Raw genomic sequence first — 16238 nt, 5'->3', positions numbered from 1 at the left:
TAAGGTAAGTATTGAGTTATATAAAATGGTTATTTTATACTGATACATGATACCATACACAATGATTTAACCATAATGAACTCTTATGTACTGAATAATAACAAGATATACAAAGCAACACCTTCTAGTAATACAAGGAGAATTACCACAACCACAATTATAGCTGGAAACTTAAACTGATACCTCTCAATCTTGGACAGAGAAAGCAGACAAAAATTATCTAGAGATATTAGGGGTTATAATTGAATACACGACAACGTAGATACATCAAACTTTACACTGTACCAAAAGAGATCTCTCATGTTCTTTTCCAAATATCCATGGAACATTTACGAAACTTAGTAACGTGCTGGGCCACAAAGGGAATGGTAAATCCCTAAAATTAAGAATCACCCAGGCGGGTGTCTTTATGAGGAGATGGCCATGTGAAGAAGGGAGACACAGGGAGAACGCCCCGAGAAGACAGAGGCCTGGAATGAAGCAGCTACATGCCAAGGACGCCACAGATGGCCAGCAAACCACCACAAGCTGGGAAGAGGCAAGGAGGGATCCCCCTGCAGGCGGCAGGGGGAGCACGGCCCTGCAGGCACCTTGATTTCCAGCTTCCAGAACTGTGAAAGGAGAAATTTCCATTGTTTTAAGCCAAAGAACAAAACAAAAATCCCCAAAACAAATATAAAACCCCCTACAAAAACCAAAAACCCAACCAGGCAACGTTTTTTAAACCACAAATGCAGAAAATTAATTTAAAAAGGGGAAACAAGTATACAGATAAAACCAAGCCATTCAGAGATTAAAAAAAAAAAATTTTCTCTTAATAACTTTTGGGCCAAAGAGGAAATCAAAACTGCAGCAGAGCTATAAATAGACCAGATATAAAGACAGCAGAACCAAGATGCCTTGGTGTCAGTACTCCGGCACCTGCCACAAAGTGAAGCCGTCACTCTGAACAGGAAACGTAACCTCTCGGCTAGCTCTGCATTGTACCAAATCCTTACACGGAGGCGGTGGAGATAAAATAAGAGCAGATGGTTGAAGGGACTCTACAAACCAAAAGTGCTATCTATAAATGCAAAGTGCTACACATAAATCAAAGAATGATTACGCTTGAACCATTTTAGTTGTCACCTCAGGAAAAGTCTTGTGTTAGTGAGAAGTACCAGTGAACGAGAGAGAATGAAAATGGGCGAAGTTGTTACAATTTGCTGAGAACGTCCATGTGCCACCTCTGACGTGTGCCTATCGGCATCTCCTTCTTTGTCTCTGCGCCGAGGGAGACAGATGTGTGAACCAGCCTCACAGTCCAGTGTGAGGAAAGCATGGAGGCACGACGGAGGTGGGCCTGGAACATCAGCACAGCTCGGAGGAGGGGGCTCGTGGATAAGGGCTTCTCACTGGATCTGGCTCTTGAGCTGATCTTGAAGGATGAGGAGGAATTAAACAGACCAACAGGAAGGGGACAGCACAGCCCAGGCCTTTTTGAGACTCATAAGTGGTTTGGTGTGGATGAAGCACCAGATATTCATAGGAAGTGGTAGGTCTGAAGAGGTAAGCGAAGACCGTATGGTGAAACGCTAGTCTGTTATGCAAAGATTTTAAACTTTACCCTGAAGGAGAGGTGATTACAGCATGTTAAATGGAAGAGTGACCTGGTTTACTCTGGGGTCAGAGACAGCAGTCTGGAGGCAGTGCCTGGGAGTCCTAAAAGTCCACATATTGGATCCCATCCAATCTGTGGTCCAATGGCATTCAGAGTCATCTTCTTAAAATTTAAATAAATCTTGTCACTCCGCTACTTAAAACCCTAGCTTGCCACTGTAAACCCCTTACCAAAGCCTATCAGAACTGCAGGGTCTGGCCCCTGACCACCCTTCCATCCTCATCTGATGGCACTCTCTACAGTAACTGTCTTCACTCAGCTTCCAGAATGTTCTCAGCTCCTTCCTGCCTCAGAACCTTCACTCATGCAGTTCTCTCTTCATCTGACTGGCTCCCACTTTTGCTTCAGGCCTCAGAGAGGCCTTCCCTGTAGGCGAACCCTCGTCCCCAATCATCTTCTTTCATATCACTCACCACATTTAAAGGCAGAACCTATATATGTTTTTAATTAAATTACTGAGAAGTCAAATGAATAAATGAATAATCCAGGATAGAGATGATAAAGGTTAAAATGGGGACAATAGCAACATATGAAAGAAGGCAGACTTGAAAGGCACTAAGGAGGGAGGATTAGGTGGAATGATCACATGAGAAGAGTGAGGGAAAGCACATGGGATGACGCCCAGGTTTTGGATGAGCGTTCCTGTGGGCGATGTTAACGTTAACCCAGAGAGAGAACTGAGTGAGGCGGGTCTGGACGGGACGATGACGAGTTCAGGCTTAGGAATGTTAAGGACGAGATCCCTGTGGCCTACACCACTGGGGATGTCCAGCAGAAGTTGGCACAATGTTTACAGGTCATGAGAGAGGTCCAGGGGGACTTGGGGGTTACCAGCATACAAGGACTTGTTGAAGCTGTGTCTGTGGAAAAGACCCCCTAAAGAGAAAGCCCAAGACCCACCCACAGGGAAGACACTGTCTACACATGTCAGAAAGAAGAAAATTCACTAAGCAAGTGAATAGAGCAAGGAAGAACACAGGGAGAGAGGGAGTCACAGAAGCCAAAGAGGAAAGTTTCTAGAATGGCAAATGCCATGGAACCAAATGCCAGAGAAAGGCTGAATAGAGACCATAGAATTTGGCAATTAAGAGGTCCCCAGTGACCTTGGTGAGGGCCCTTCAGGAGGCTGAAGTGAGACTGTAGAATAAACAAGAGAGGTGAATTAGTTATTAAAATCCCCAAATATTTTAATCCAGTTTTAGTTAAAATTCAAAGGGAACTGTAAGTAAAAAGTTGTGGTGGAAATCTTTAAAGGATAGAGGCTGTCGACACAAGTGCTTTTGTGAATGCCTGTATTGAGCTAGTATTACTTTTTCTTTCAAAACAAGAGAGGATACGTAATATTTACATATAAGTTATCACAAAGAAATAAAGAGAAAGCTACGCGCGTGGAATAAAGGACACATCTAAAGTAATATTTATACATCCACAGACATTTCTTGTCACTGTAGTTTTGTCCAGTTTATCAAAAAGGACAAAGAGCTTTCCAGCCACAGTCAGTCTTTAATAGTTAACTTTCCATGGACTGTAACCTGTGATCTTAAGACGTGTTTGTTGCGGGAAGCTACATGAGGAGTTGTCAGAATGTCTGTCATGGGAAACTGAATTAGCTCCCCTCCAGGGTGATGAGTAACCCACTGACTTTGACTTCACTGACCTAGTTACCAACAATTCATCTGCATGGATTCTCTTGCAATTTAGCAAGACTATCTTTAGACCATCATCCTTGTAAGATTTTTACAAGTAGAATAAAATACTTATTTCTTTTTTTATTAAGATATAATTGACCTATAACATTATGTAAGTTCAAGGTGTACAATGTGTTGATTTGATACTCATTTCTCTTTTTAGAATACAAGACAAAGTCTCCTTCCAGAAATAAACAAATAGAGGTACATAGATTTCTTCTTAAAAGCGCTCTTCCTGACTTAGGACATATTGTGCTGTGTTATGATCATGTCGTTCCTTCTCCATTTTCATTACTTCTTTGGATGCTAGTGAGTTTAAAGTTAAAGACTTTCTGACACTAATCAATTATATTTTCTATTCTGTGAAATACATTTTCTACTCCGCAAAATATTTACTGAGGTTTTGGTGTTTTCCTCAGTGATTTGCCAGTTACAAATGTGTTAAAATATTAATCCTTTGTGATATTTATTGTAAGTACTGTTTACAACTGTTTTCTCCCTTTTAATTTTGTCTATTTCTTTGACATAGAAATATTACATTTCTATGACGTTGACTCAACTAACTTTTCTTTGTGATTTCAATTATTATGTTTAAACATAGAAGATTTGAACAATTTTATAGAATGAAAACAGAGAGCAGAAAGAAAGAAGATGCAAATGTATTTTTATCACAGATTCACCAAAGACCTTCCTTTGACTTTTTCAAAGATCTTCTATAATACTATTTCTTTCTTTCTTTAACTTCAGCATCTAACTCACACAAAGAAATATCATTACTATTTTTAACATTCACCCATATATTAGTAAGTACTTTGATGGTGAACTCATAGCAACCTTATGTTTCAAGTAAGAATAAATCCTAACTTACAGAGAAAGTGGGATTACTTAGTTCCCATGTTATTTCTGTCCTCTTGGTTAAGTAGACTGATTTTAAAGGCATAGGGGCTAGAACTAACACTGGTAAGATGGTAAATCAGCTCTCGATGGGCCCTTAGCTGCTCCAAATGATGCCCAAACAATTAGAACCTATAGTTCCTAGAACCCACTGATGACATAATTCAGCCATTTTCAACAATCTTTGGCAAGAATTTTGCTTACTACTATTATATGACAGCATCCTAGGATCCTTTCATATACTATTCCTAATCTTCACAAAATCTTTCAAAATAAGTATTTTACAGATAAAGAAACAAAGTCTCAGAAAGGTTAAATAACTTGCTCAAGCTTACCTGGTGTGTTAAGTGGTGGAGCTGGGATCTGAACCCAGATCTCCGTGACGCAAAAAAATCTATACTTTTCCCACTGTGTCAGGTTGCCTTCCAGAACCCTACCTACTTCATATCAAGAGCTTTCCATATGCAAGGCATAGGGCTAAGTACATTATGTCATTTACTCAGAGTAATGAGTTTGACATTATTGATCATTTGATATTGACATTGCTGGCAAGATTTTTTTTTTTTTTTTTTTTGGTGAGGAGATCAGCCCTGTGCTAACATCTGCCAATCCTCCTCTTTTTTTGCTGAGGAAGACTAGCCCTGGGCTAACATCCATGCCCATCTTCCTCCACTTTATATGGGACACCGCCACAGCGTGGCTTGCCAAGCAGTGCGTCGATGTGCGCCTGGGATCCGAACCGGTGAACCCCAGTCCGCCGCAGCGGAGCACGCGCACTTAACTGCTTGCGCCACCGGGCCGGCCCAGCTGGCAAGATTTTAAAACTAGTAATTAAAAAGATGATTTTTGAGCAATGGGGAAAGGACTCAATCACTAGGAACCAGTAAGGCTTTGCTGGGAGTAAATCATGCCTGCTTATCCTCACTTCCTTTCTCATTTGGTCAACAGCTGTTAGAGCAGAGGAATGGTGGAGGTATTCAGCCAGGCATTTGAAAAAGTCTTTCTTATTTATTTCATGAGCAGTCTGAGCCAGATGATAATATAATTCAGTGAACTCCACCCAAAGAGCTTTCACGAATGTACTGATGTTCTTAGACCAATCTTTTTTGATTTATTAATTTACCAACATAAGAACACGAATGATATCAACTCTGCTGATACTGTGAAGCTGAGAGGAATCGCTGTTATATGAGCTGAATGAATGCAGATCCAAGATAATTTCAACAGATTGGAATGATGAGCAGATCCTAATGAGATGAAATCTAACAGAGCTGAAAGGGAAGTCCTTTACTATGTTCCAGAAAAAAGTGCTCAGATAGTAGCTGGGGGACACAGTGCTTTACATTTTTTGGTGAAGAGACTAAGGAATCATTTATGTGAAGAGTCAACTGATGGTAGGATGCATGAACCACGTGTAGTATCTGGATGAGTACGCTCATGGCCCCACTCTTCACTCTTTCATGGTGAGGCTCCTGCTGCGCTTTCAAAGGGACTCTGGTGGCCGGCCTTATGGTGTAGTGGTTAAGTTCGGCATGCTCTGCTTTGGTGGCCCAGGTTCATGGGCTTGGATCCCAGGCGCGGACCTACACCACTCATCAGCCATGCTGTGGCGGTAACCCACATACGAAGTAGAGGAAGACTGGCACAGGTGTTAGCCCAGGACTAATCTTCCTCAAGGAAAAAAGAGGAAGATTGGCAGCAGATGTTAGCTCAGGGCAAAACCTTCTTTAGAGGGGAAAAAAAGGGGGGGACTGAGAAACAGAACATGTGCCAGCGGGAGTTTCTATCATGTGGGTTACTCAAAAGCACACCTGCAATCAACAGTTAAAGGAACTGGAAAGCTTTAACCTAGAGAAGACTTAGGCGAGACTGGATGTCTCCAAATTTCTGATGGGCTAAACTGGAGAAGAGATATGGGAAAGGTACCTGGTATAGGTGGGCTTGGAGAGTAGAAATAAGAGAAGAGTTTAGATGGGGAAAGACTTTGGCTTCATATAAGGCAGATCTTTCTAACACAGCCATAGAAAAATGAAGTGAATTATCTCAAAGAAGTTGGTTCCTTACCCTGGATCTCTTGCTCCATCAGAGGCAGGAGGACTGACCATTTGAGAGCGATGCTGCAGGGGGAATTTTAGCGTTGGATGGAGGTTTGATCATATGACTGCTAAGATCCCTTCTTTTCTTTTTTTTTGCCAAGAAAGATTGGCCCTGAGCTAACATCCGTGCTCATCTTCCTCTACTTTATACAGGATGCTACCACAGCATGGCGTGACAAGCGGTGCATTGGTGTGCGCCCGGGATCGGAACCAGTGAACCCCAGGCCGCCAAAGCGGAGCATGCGCACTTAACTGCTTGCGCCACCAGGCCGGCCCTAAGATTCCTTCTTAACCAGAGAGTTGACAAAATTCTGAAATTAAAACTTTGCCTAGGGCCGGCCCCATGGCTTAGCGGTTAAGTGCGTGCGCTCTGCTGCTGGCGGCCCAGGTTCGGATGCCGGGCGCCACCGACGCACCGCTTCTCCGGCCATGCTGAGGCCGCGTCCCACATACAGCAACTAGAAGGATGTGCAGCTATGACATACAACTATCTACTGGGGCTTTGGGGGAAAAAAACAAAACAAAACAAAACAAAACTTTGCCTATGTAAAATGTGTCGCTACTGATATAAGAAAAAACGTGATTAGTGTGAAAAAGAACAAAAAGCATAAAAATTCTAAAAAAACCAAGAAAACACTAATTAGTTACATGACTTAAGGCATGTTTCCCAAAACTCTATCTCTTCACTTTATTTATCTGGCCTAGTTCCCAAAATTATCAGTGCATCTCAAAACTCACATCCTAGGCCACATCTGGGAGGCTCTGATTTAGTAGATCTGGGCAAAGTGTAATTAAAAAAAAAATTCTCTTGGTGATTCTGAACCTCAGGCAGTTTTGGGGACCACTGAAATTCTAGACTTATAGTGGTACTTATATTTTGCATAAGAAATATGTATTTTTGTATGTGTTATGCTTGAAAAAAACTTAATAATAATAATGATTCTAATCAACCTGTTAATATTTAAGGCCAATGTAGTTTAATATTTAACCACTATTTCTCTGCAGGGAGCAAACTTGACTTCAGTATTCTAAGCTCTAACAGCTTAGAACATAAGAGTTAAAAATATCCCATCTCTTGCTTTATAACTTTTAATGTAATGAATAGACCATTTCCAGCTTTTCAGTATGTCTTAGATAACATGCTTTAAAAAAACTAATGATATTCCCTCCTAAACAAGTAACAGAAAATTAGTAAGAAAAAACCAAGAAGATGGATGTTGTTCATACATACATACTTTTTATCTTAAATAACTTCCTTTTTCCTTAAGCCCCCACTTGAATAGGCAAAGTCTCAGAAAATATAAAAAGAAGTCATGCCTTGTTAAAGCTCATTAAGAGCTCACTAGTAGTAATAAAAACCAGTGTGGGGATATTAAATAAATCAATACTCAATTTCTTAAAATTACAAATATTGAAACTTAAATGTGTCCTTAATCTTTTATGTTCAACTTACAAATCTTTTTATTCTTTTCATAATCTAGTAAATAAAAAAACTGTTTTTAAGGAAACTTTCTGCACTTAGTCAATTAAACTCAAGATGGCCAATTTCAATGTAATAAAAATGGCATTATTAAAGTGTTGATTAAATTTTGATTCTCTCCATGTACGAAGAAGGGGACTCTTTACAAGGTTGGTGTTAATTTTTAAGCATTTCTGAGTGCACAATATAAGAACGAACTCCTTTCCCAGAGGAGTACAGCAAGAGTCCTGGTGGTTATATAAATCTGCTTCTTTTTCTGTTCTCACAAAGGGCTTTATAGGGAACATGACAGAACTCCCTCATCCAATACCCTTTGATCCAGAGGATAAATCCATTGCCTGTGAGTTTCTGGACTTTGAAACAAATGGTTTCTAAGACTCCTTTCTGGCTAAGGCTTCCCTCCCACCCCTTCCAGAGGATGCAGGTATGTACTGAAAGAAGAGGGGAAGGAAAAAGATGGTTCTGCAGTAAGTTTCCTGTAGAGCAAAAATCCGGTGATTACTGAAGATTTGGAAGAAATTACGAATTAGGATGAAGGCATCCACGCAACATACTCAAATCCAAAAGAAGGGGACGTATAAATATGTATATCCATAAAAGCAATATCAGGTGACATTATTTGTATATCCTGAAAGTTAAACTTAAAAGTCATTTTGCTGAAAATAATTCTTATGTAGGCTTTACATTAACTGACATGGTAATAGTGACACTGTAATTATTGTTAAGAAATCTAATGCAAAAATCCTTTTACTTGGTTTCTTGGTGTCTGGCAGGTTGCCACATGCACCTCATAGTGAAGATGGTCACAACCAACAATGAACTGGCCATTCAGATGATGCTGAATTTTAATCAATGTTTACCAGAGGAGAGAAGAGAGCTTCACCAAATTCTAAATTGGAATTGAAAACAGACAAGAGAACTTCTGAATTAACTCTTCTGGTGCACATACAATTCTTTTTTTTTTGTGAGGAAGATCAGCCCTGTGCTAACATGTGCCAATCCTCCCTTTTTTTTGCTGAGGAAGAATGGCCCTGGGCTAACATCTGTGCCCATCTTCCTCCACTTTATATGGGACGCCGCCACAGCATGGCCTGACAAGCGGTGCGTAGGTGCGCGTCTAGGATCCAAACCAGCAAACCCGCGCACACACTTAACTGCTTGTGCCACCGGGCCAGCCCCTACAATTCCTTTTAATTATGATTTGGACAAGTCAAATCTTTTCAAAACACTTCCTTTAGTGGAAAGAAACGTTTTACTTACAGATGCACGAGACTATGAGGAAAAGGAGGTACGTGGCCAGTTCCCGCAACACACTTTGAAGGTATTTCTCTCGGTTAGTGCTGCTTTCCTCCATGAGTCTTGTTCCCCAGAGACCTTTAAAATAACAATAAAAAAAGATGTCATTTTATTTTAAAAATCTCATAAATGGCAAAGGGAAAACACACAAAATAAATAGTATAACCTTTAAGGGAGATTTTCCCATTTTTTTTTTTTTAGCACACTCTGATGAACGCAACTGAGAAATTGTTTTAGGAGTATGTACCTTTCACGTAAGATTATGTCAGACCCTCCTGTCCCTCCAGATGTGGAAAACACAAGCAATGATCTGGTCATGTCTCAGCTCCCCATCCCATTAGAATACATCTCAGTAAAAATTTAGAAAGAGAACAGGAAATGAGGGTAGCCTAAGACGAGGTGAAATAATTGTGGAGACACATCAGCTCCTCCTACTTGGGGGAGGACAAAGCCGATAGTTAGCATATTACTAAACCCAGTCCAGTACATGATGTGCCTATATTGCAAATGATACCTTTTAGGTCACCCCTGATGAAAAGAAGTCCTGGTTGGAACATCATTGCACTATGGACGCAACTATCAAGCTTCTAACACACTGATGTAAAATCTCTGCTCTGTACCCATGTTTGTCCTTGAAGAAACTCAGTGCTGAGTGACTACATTAAACGTGCTTAGCTTAACAGATTTTTTTAAATGCCCATTAACGTATAAACTTTAAACTAAAAGCAACAATTCTTCCGACTTCTCTCTCTCTCTTTGGAGAAAAAGTAAAATCAGCAACCATGTTCCATATTTTAGCAGATGGAAAAAATGTTGGGCGGGCTGAGTGAAGATGACATAACCCTCCGTGAGCCTGCTGGCGAGAGTTCCCGCGGTTCTGGCCTCGGCCAGCAGACAGACATGGTGGCCATCCAAAGTCCGTTAATGAACAGTGTGGTCAAGTCACATTGCTGGTTACTTGGAAGAACCTTAGCGTTTTCCAAAAAAGACAAACTTCTGAATCCTCTCAGTGAGATTAGGTCAGCTGTTGATGGAAGCCAACCTGGCCCCTGCATGTTGCCCCACACTTATTCCACAGATCTGAACCCCTTCAATCATTAAAACTCACACAGCCACTTAAGCCACACAGAAAACAGGGAAAAATGGTACATGGTCTTTCACTTTGAAGAAATGACTTCATCACTAGTGCTTATGCATTTTTTAAGTCTTCCAATAATGCATTAGTTCTACTCTTAAATTTGGAGTTTCCTTTTTTCTCCCAAATTTCCTTTAGGAAAATCAGCATCTGAATTCAAAGACACTGTGTTACGCATCATAGGTTTCACCACACTGAAAGTGGAGCATAACTTATGACCAGGTTTGCTTCTGCCAAGATCTGGTAGTTGTCAGGGAATTACTCACCCAGAAGAAATGCAGCAAGCAGAATGTTTGTTCACTGAAACTCTATCATATTAAAGAATTATTACAAATTTAGATGACATGGAAAATTACAACTCAGAATAACACAGAGGCAGCCAAATATTAGGCTCAGTGGCCCTGCACACAACCACACCATTTCTCTGGGTATTATTTCTTTTGGAGGCCAGGCCTAAAATATACACATAAGTACCATCAGGAAAAATTGTTGCCTTGCCTTGCTTGGTCAATGATTTCACTCTTTCCCATGGTTTATAAACAATTATGCACTAAGGCATAGTCATGGCTCTTAATATTTACAAATGGTATTCCTTGACTTATAAACAGAGAAAACAAACTCCTATCAAGTTTTATTCAAGCTAAACTTGAACGGTCTATGGCAATTAATTTGAGCCCTTGAATGAAACTTTTCAAATGAAAAGAAACAAATCTCCTTATTTATATTTTTATATAATATACTTTTATGTATTTACTTTTTCTAAATTACTCTATCTACCTCCTCAAATATTTATTGCTTTAAAAATGTCATCCAGCTTCCCCACTGGGTGTAGGGTCTGTCTGAGGAGGTTTTCCCTCCTCGAAATCCCCCTCGTCCTTCAGAACCTAACTCAGTTTCACTTCCTCTGACCTCCCCAGACAGAGCTAGTTCTCTCTTCTTTGGGTCCCTCCCATACCTGGAAGCTGGCTTTGCAATTATTTACCTACACCTCTGTCTTCCCTACACATCCCCGGGCTCCTGGAGAGCCAGGACCTCGTATTATTCATCTCCCTATCCCTAGTACCTACCACAAAGGAAATTCTCAATAGATGTTTGTTGACTGCATGAATTCTGTTACTAGCAGAACCTTATCACAAACCCCAGAGCAGCAACCCTCCCTCTAAAAAATCCCCACATATACAAAATAAAAAATCTCATCTGTTCAAATTTATCGTGCAAACAAAAAAGGAAAAGGAAGAAGTGATGGAATGAGGTTTTTGGATTAAAAATAAAGGGAAAGTCACAAGAGCCAAAAGGTGGAAACGACCCAAGTGTTCATCAACTAATGAATGGATAAACAAAACATGGTATATACATACAATGGAAAATATTCAGATATCAAAAGGAATGAAGTTCAGATACATGCTACAATATGGATACATCTTGAAAACATTATGCTAAGTGAAATAAGGCAGACACAAAAGGACAAATTCTCTATGATTCCACTAATATGAGGTACCTAGAATGGGGAAATTCATAGAGATGCAAAGTAGAATAGAGGTTACCAGGGGAGTGGGGGAGGGGGAATGGGGAGTTATTGTTTAACGGGTAGAGTTTCTGTTTGGGACGATTCTGCAAATGGACAGTGATGATACAATACAGCTAGTACTTTACGATTTCTCCAGGAAAAAACCAAAACACCCCAAGCATATGTGTCTAAAATAACAGAAAGTGACTGTAACAAGTTGATACATCCATAAAACACATTCAACTTTGGAAATTCGGAAAACTTGATAATTCATGTGGAGTGTCAAATTTTATCTTTGCACTAATGTGTGGTGGTACTGTGAAAAGAGTAAACAAGATTGCCGGGGATAGCTTGAAGTTTGGGGCAGTCTTTAAACCTTTGAGGCACCCTTGGCTTCCTTTGGTCCAGGCCTTCATCACCTCTTCACTGGCTGCCTCCTGTCTGGTCCTCTGCCTCCCTGTCTCTCTCTGCAAGCTCTCCTGCACAGCACGCTGTCTGACTCACGTCCCGTCTGCACGTTCTGCTCATGCTCAAAAACTTTCAACTGCTTCCTAATAATTAGTGATAAATTCTTAATTCCTTGGCTAGACGCAATGCTTCACACATCCAGGCCTCAAACATCTCTTCTTTACTGTCTTATTTCTGCTACTAAGATCAATCTATCTACTGTCCAAGGAACAAACATGACCATTTGTTGTCCATCTTGGGGTCATGTCATTCAACAACAACCCAGACCATGTTGGAGCTGGAAGGGACCTTGAGTAGGTTCAACTCTTTCACTTTACAAACGAGGGCCTGACAGGCCCAGCAGGTTTGGGCGAGTTGTATAAAGTCACAAAGGCGGGAGACCTCCAGGGAGCTCCTGACCACTCCAAGCTTCAGGAATCTCCCCTACCCTTAGAAACCGCACGTTGCTTTGTTGTGTCCTAGGATACTACTTACATAATGCATGTAAGATTTTTGTCACTGGTATTCTAAGAGGGCAAAAAAATATCACAGTTCATTCATGGCTATTTATTTTACTTTTCTGGGTTTCTGTGCATAGGAAAATGCTTTTGGGCTACTTTTATTTATTTTTTGTAGCACCTAGAGCAGTGCTATTTTCACAGTATGTGCTAATTATTTAACAAATATCACTTATTTAATAAGTGACAAGAATGTCAATTATATTTCTTCATAAAAGTAATAAAACGAAATGTATTCTAAAATTTTCTATAATTAAGATTTCCTGAATCCGCTCTACTATAATTAGACCACTGATAAGGTTTGACTAGAAGTTTTACTGTGAGCTTATTCATTGTAAATTTCCTGAAATTTTTCTTTAAAAGAAAGAAATCCTTCCACTATTGAGTTTATTCAAAGAAGGTGAAATGTGTTTTCAAATGCTTCAACTGAGTTAAAAGGATCATGACTTACCATTCTTTATTAACTTATAAGAAACTTCTCTCATTTCAGTGAATGTTTTAAAAAGCACATTTAAAACAATGCAAAATAATACATAATTTGTTTTAATACGTTTTTTTTTTTTCTTTTTGTGAGGAAGATCAGCCCTGAGCTAACATCCATGCTAATCCTCCTCTTTTTGCTGAGGAAGACCGGCTCTGAGCTAACATCTATTGCCAATCCTCCTCCTTTTTTTTTGCCCCCAAAGCCCCAGTAGATAGTTGTATGTCATAGTTGCACATCCTTGTAGTTGCTATATGTGGGCTGCGGCCTCAGCATGGCCGGAGAAGCAGTGCGTAGGTGCGCGCCTGGGATCCGAACTCCAGGCCGCCAGTAGCGGAGTGCGCGCGCACTTAACCGCTAAGCCACCGGCCGGCCCTTAATACACTTTTGAGCCTTAACAAGTATTAGTGTTTTACTAATCTACTCACACAGGTAATTCAAAAAGGATTTTTTGTTCCCCATCATGCCCTCAAATTAACTAGCATAAACATTTAGGTAAAAGAGTCCAAGTGTATACTTGCAGAATTTATGATTTAATTTATATTTATGAGGCACTCACAAGACGGCAGACTTGCTATTCATTTTACATGTCTCACCTCATTTAATTTTCCCAAGGCAAGAACTAAGTATTACGATTCTCTCTCTTTAAAAAAAAAAAAAAAGAGCAAAAATTGAGGACCAGAGAGGTAAGCAATTTGCTCAAGATCATACAGCCAGTGTGTGGTGGAACTGGGATTTGGGTATAGGCTTGTCTTGGTTTTAATCTCTTTGCTTTAAAAACACCTGGATAGTGTCTTGCAAGATTTTCAAAACTGACAGGGACCAGTAGGGAAGGGAAAATTTCAAAAGAAATGAGAATGGAAACTCTTGAAAGTGGAGATTAGAATAATTGGGATGGGAAGAGCAAATGCAACTCTTTTCCAAGGATGCCTCTGACAAAACTTTGTAAAAACTGGATCCCATCTGCTCTTGGAAACTTTGTGTCCTCTTAATAGGCACTGGCAAATTTGAAAATTCCTTTCCTGCCTTTTGGAGAGTTGGGTGCACTGAACTCTGACACAGTAACACGCAGCTGGTATCTGGTGACCTCACTGTTTTGCTGGAATTTCAAAGAACATTAATTTAGTTATTTAAAAACATACTTTCAACTTTTTAAAACAATGTAAACTTTTCTTTGCAACTGTTTTAAAAAAATGCCTGGAATTAGAAATGGCCAAATAACTGTTTTCATAGTCATTATTTTATTCTATTCGTGGTGTGCTCAACAGCTCCCTCTCCCCAAAACAACCACGCACATCACCAAAACAACACCAACGACAACCCAATGACACTCTTTCCACAACTTGGATAACACTGTACTGTGACCCCTTCCAGAACGGGATGAGGGGCAAGAGAGCATTCAGACCAGTGGAAGACCGTGGGTACTAGCATAAAATTTTCGTTTCGATTTAGTGAAATTAGCAAACAATGCAGCTGCAACCACCATCGGCTGTAATAGAACATTCATTTTTTTCCCTACGAGAAACAAGTCTCCTGATGTACCCTTTCACTCTAATACAGCTTTCACTTATTTCCAGAAGTAAAAATACGCTGACATATCTTCTTTTAGGAGAAGGAGGTATCCAATAAGTTTGCACAAACAAGGGCGCATTGGAATTCGCGATGGGTACCGGAAATGGAGCAGAATTAGCAGAGGTGGGGAACGCGCTTCCAAGAGAGGCGGAGACGCGAGGGGGATGCGAGGTGGAGCCCCGGGAAGCTGCCCGCGGCGGGCGATGGCTCCGGCCGGCGCCCGCAGCTCTGGTTTGTGCATCAGCCGCTGCGGGTCGCGCTCTTACCTCGCAGCCCGCGAACCAGCCTCTCGGCCCAGGCCACTCGGGGCGGCTGCCCGTCCAGGGGGAGGTGGCGATGCAGCGGGTCCCCGCCGCCGGCCGGGCTGGGGCTCGGCGGGCCCTGGTCCTCTCGCCGGTGCCGCCTCCCGCTCGGATGGCCGGCGCCGTGGTAGCCCCCCAGCCCCCGGCCCCGGGCGCCCGCGGAGCTCACGGCCGAGGAGGCGGCCGACCTCCGGCTGCCCGGGCGCCACTCCACGTCCATCTCCACCACCATTCCCCCTTCCTCCCCTTCCACCTCCTCTTCCTCCTCCTCCTCCTCGGCCTCGAAGCCTGGGTTGTCGCGGCTCCACGCCTGCCGCGAGCACGACGAGAGCGGAGGCGACGGGGAGGCCGAGGCTCCGGCCGGGGGGTCCCGCGCGGCCGCCTGCCGGATCCGCTCCATCTCGATCTCCAGGCCCCTCTGCTCGCGGAGGCCGGCGCCCACGGCCCCGCCGCCCGCCATCAGCCGGCCCGGGCCCGCCGCCCGGGGCGCCGGCGGCCGCTTCTGGTCCCCGGGCTGCTGCGGCTGCACGCGGCTCGAGTGCACCATCGCGGTCACTGGCGCCCGGCGCGCCTTCGCCCCGCGCCGCGCTCGCCGCCGCCCGCCGCAGGAGCCATGTTCCTTTCTTCCCGGGCCCGCCGCCCGCTGCTCCCCGCCCCCGGCCTCGCTGCCGCCCGCGGCCCGCGCCCGCCCCCTCGGCCCGCCTCCCCCTCGGCCCGCCTCGCCCAGCGGCCGCCGCGCGCTCGGGGGAGGCGCGAGCAGGCCGCCCCCGCGGCCGGCGTTCCCGGGCCCGCGCTCCAAGGGGAGCCGGGGCGCCGGCGCCCACGTTCCCGTCGGCGGGACGGGCTCTGGCAGGGAGGGAGGAAGGGCGTCTGCTCTGTCACTGCCTGCGCGACCTTGAGATGATGCTCGGGTCCCTGTTAACTGCAGCCACTTCTGCCTCGGTTTACCAAAAGTGCAGAGAGAGAGAAAACTCTTTTGTGGGCTGGTGTGAATTAGCGAGATCCAGCCTGAGCTGGTCTCCAGCAGGGGCAAAGAAATCTTTCCTTCATTTGAAACTACCAACAAACTACTAACGCTGATTTCCTTGGCCTTTGGCGGCCCTCTCCCTGATTCTACTGCTTTTCGGTTGGTTTCTTCAATCTTTGGTTGGCTTCTCTCTCC

The 16238-nt window shown here is 42.9% G+C and overlaps 1 protein-coding gene across 2 annotated transcripts in view; it reads right to left on the bottom strand.

Annotated features, from left to right (window-relative positions):
- PKD2 (polycystin 2, transient receptor potential cation channel) overlaps window positions 1-15683 on the bottom strand; it is a 53205-nt gene extending 37522 nt beyond the window's left edge. Inside the window, exons 1-2 of one of the 2 annotated variants that reach the window (XM_087434565.1) lie at window positions 15041-15683; window positions 9079-9192 (exon numbers count right to left, since the gene is read on the bottom strand). In XM_087434565.1, the coding sequence (XP_087290691.1) occupies window positions 9079-9192; window positions 15041-15623 (697 nt within the window). In that variant the 5' untranslated portion in view covers window positions 15624-15683. The remainder of the gene's footprint in view (window positions 1-9078; window positions 9193-15040) is intronic. The other variant, XM_004430943.3, reaches the window with a different exon arrangement.
- Between the last annotated feature and the right edge of the window lie 555 nt (window positions 15684-16238).

The sequence above is a fragment of the Ceratotherium simum genome, chromosome 8, assembly GCF_057802395.1.
Source record: "Ceratotherium simum simum isolate JZ-2026a chromosome 8, ASM5780239v1, whole genome shotgun sequence".
Lineage (NCBI taxonomy): Eukaryota > Metazoa > Chordata > Mammalia > Perissodactyla > Rhinocerotidae > Ceratotherium > Ceratotherium simum.
This window is presented reverse-complemented; position numbering and strand designations above follow the sequence as displayed.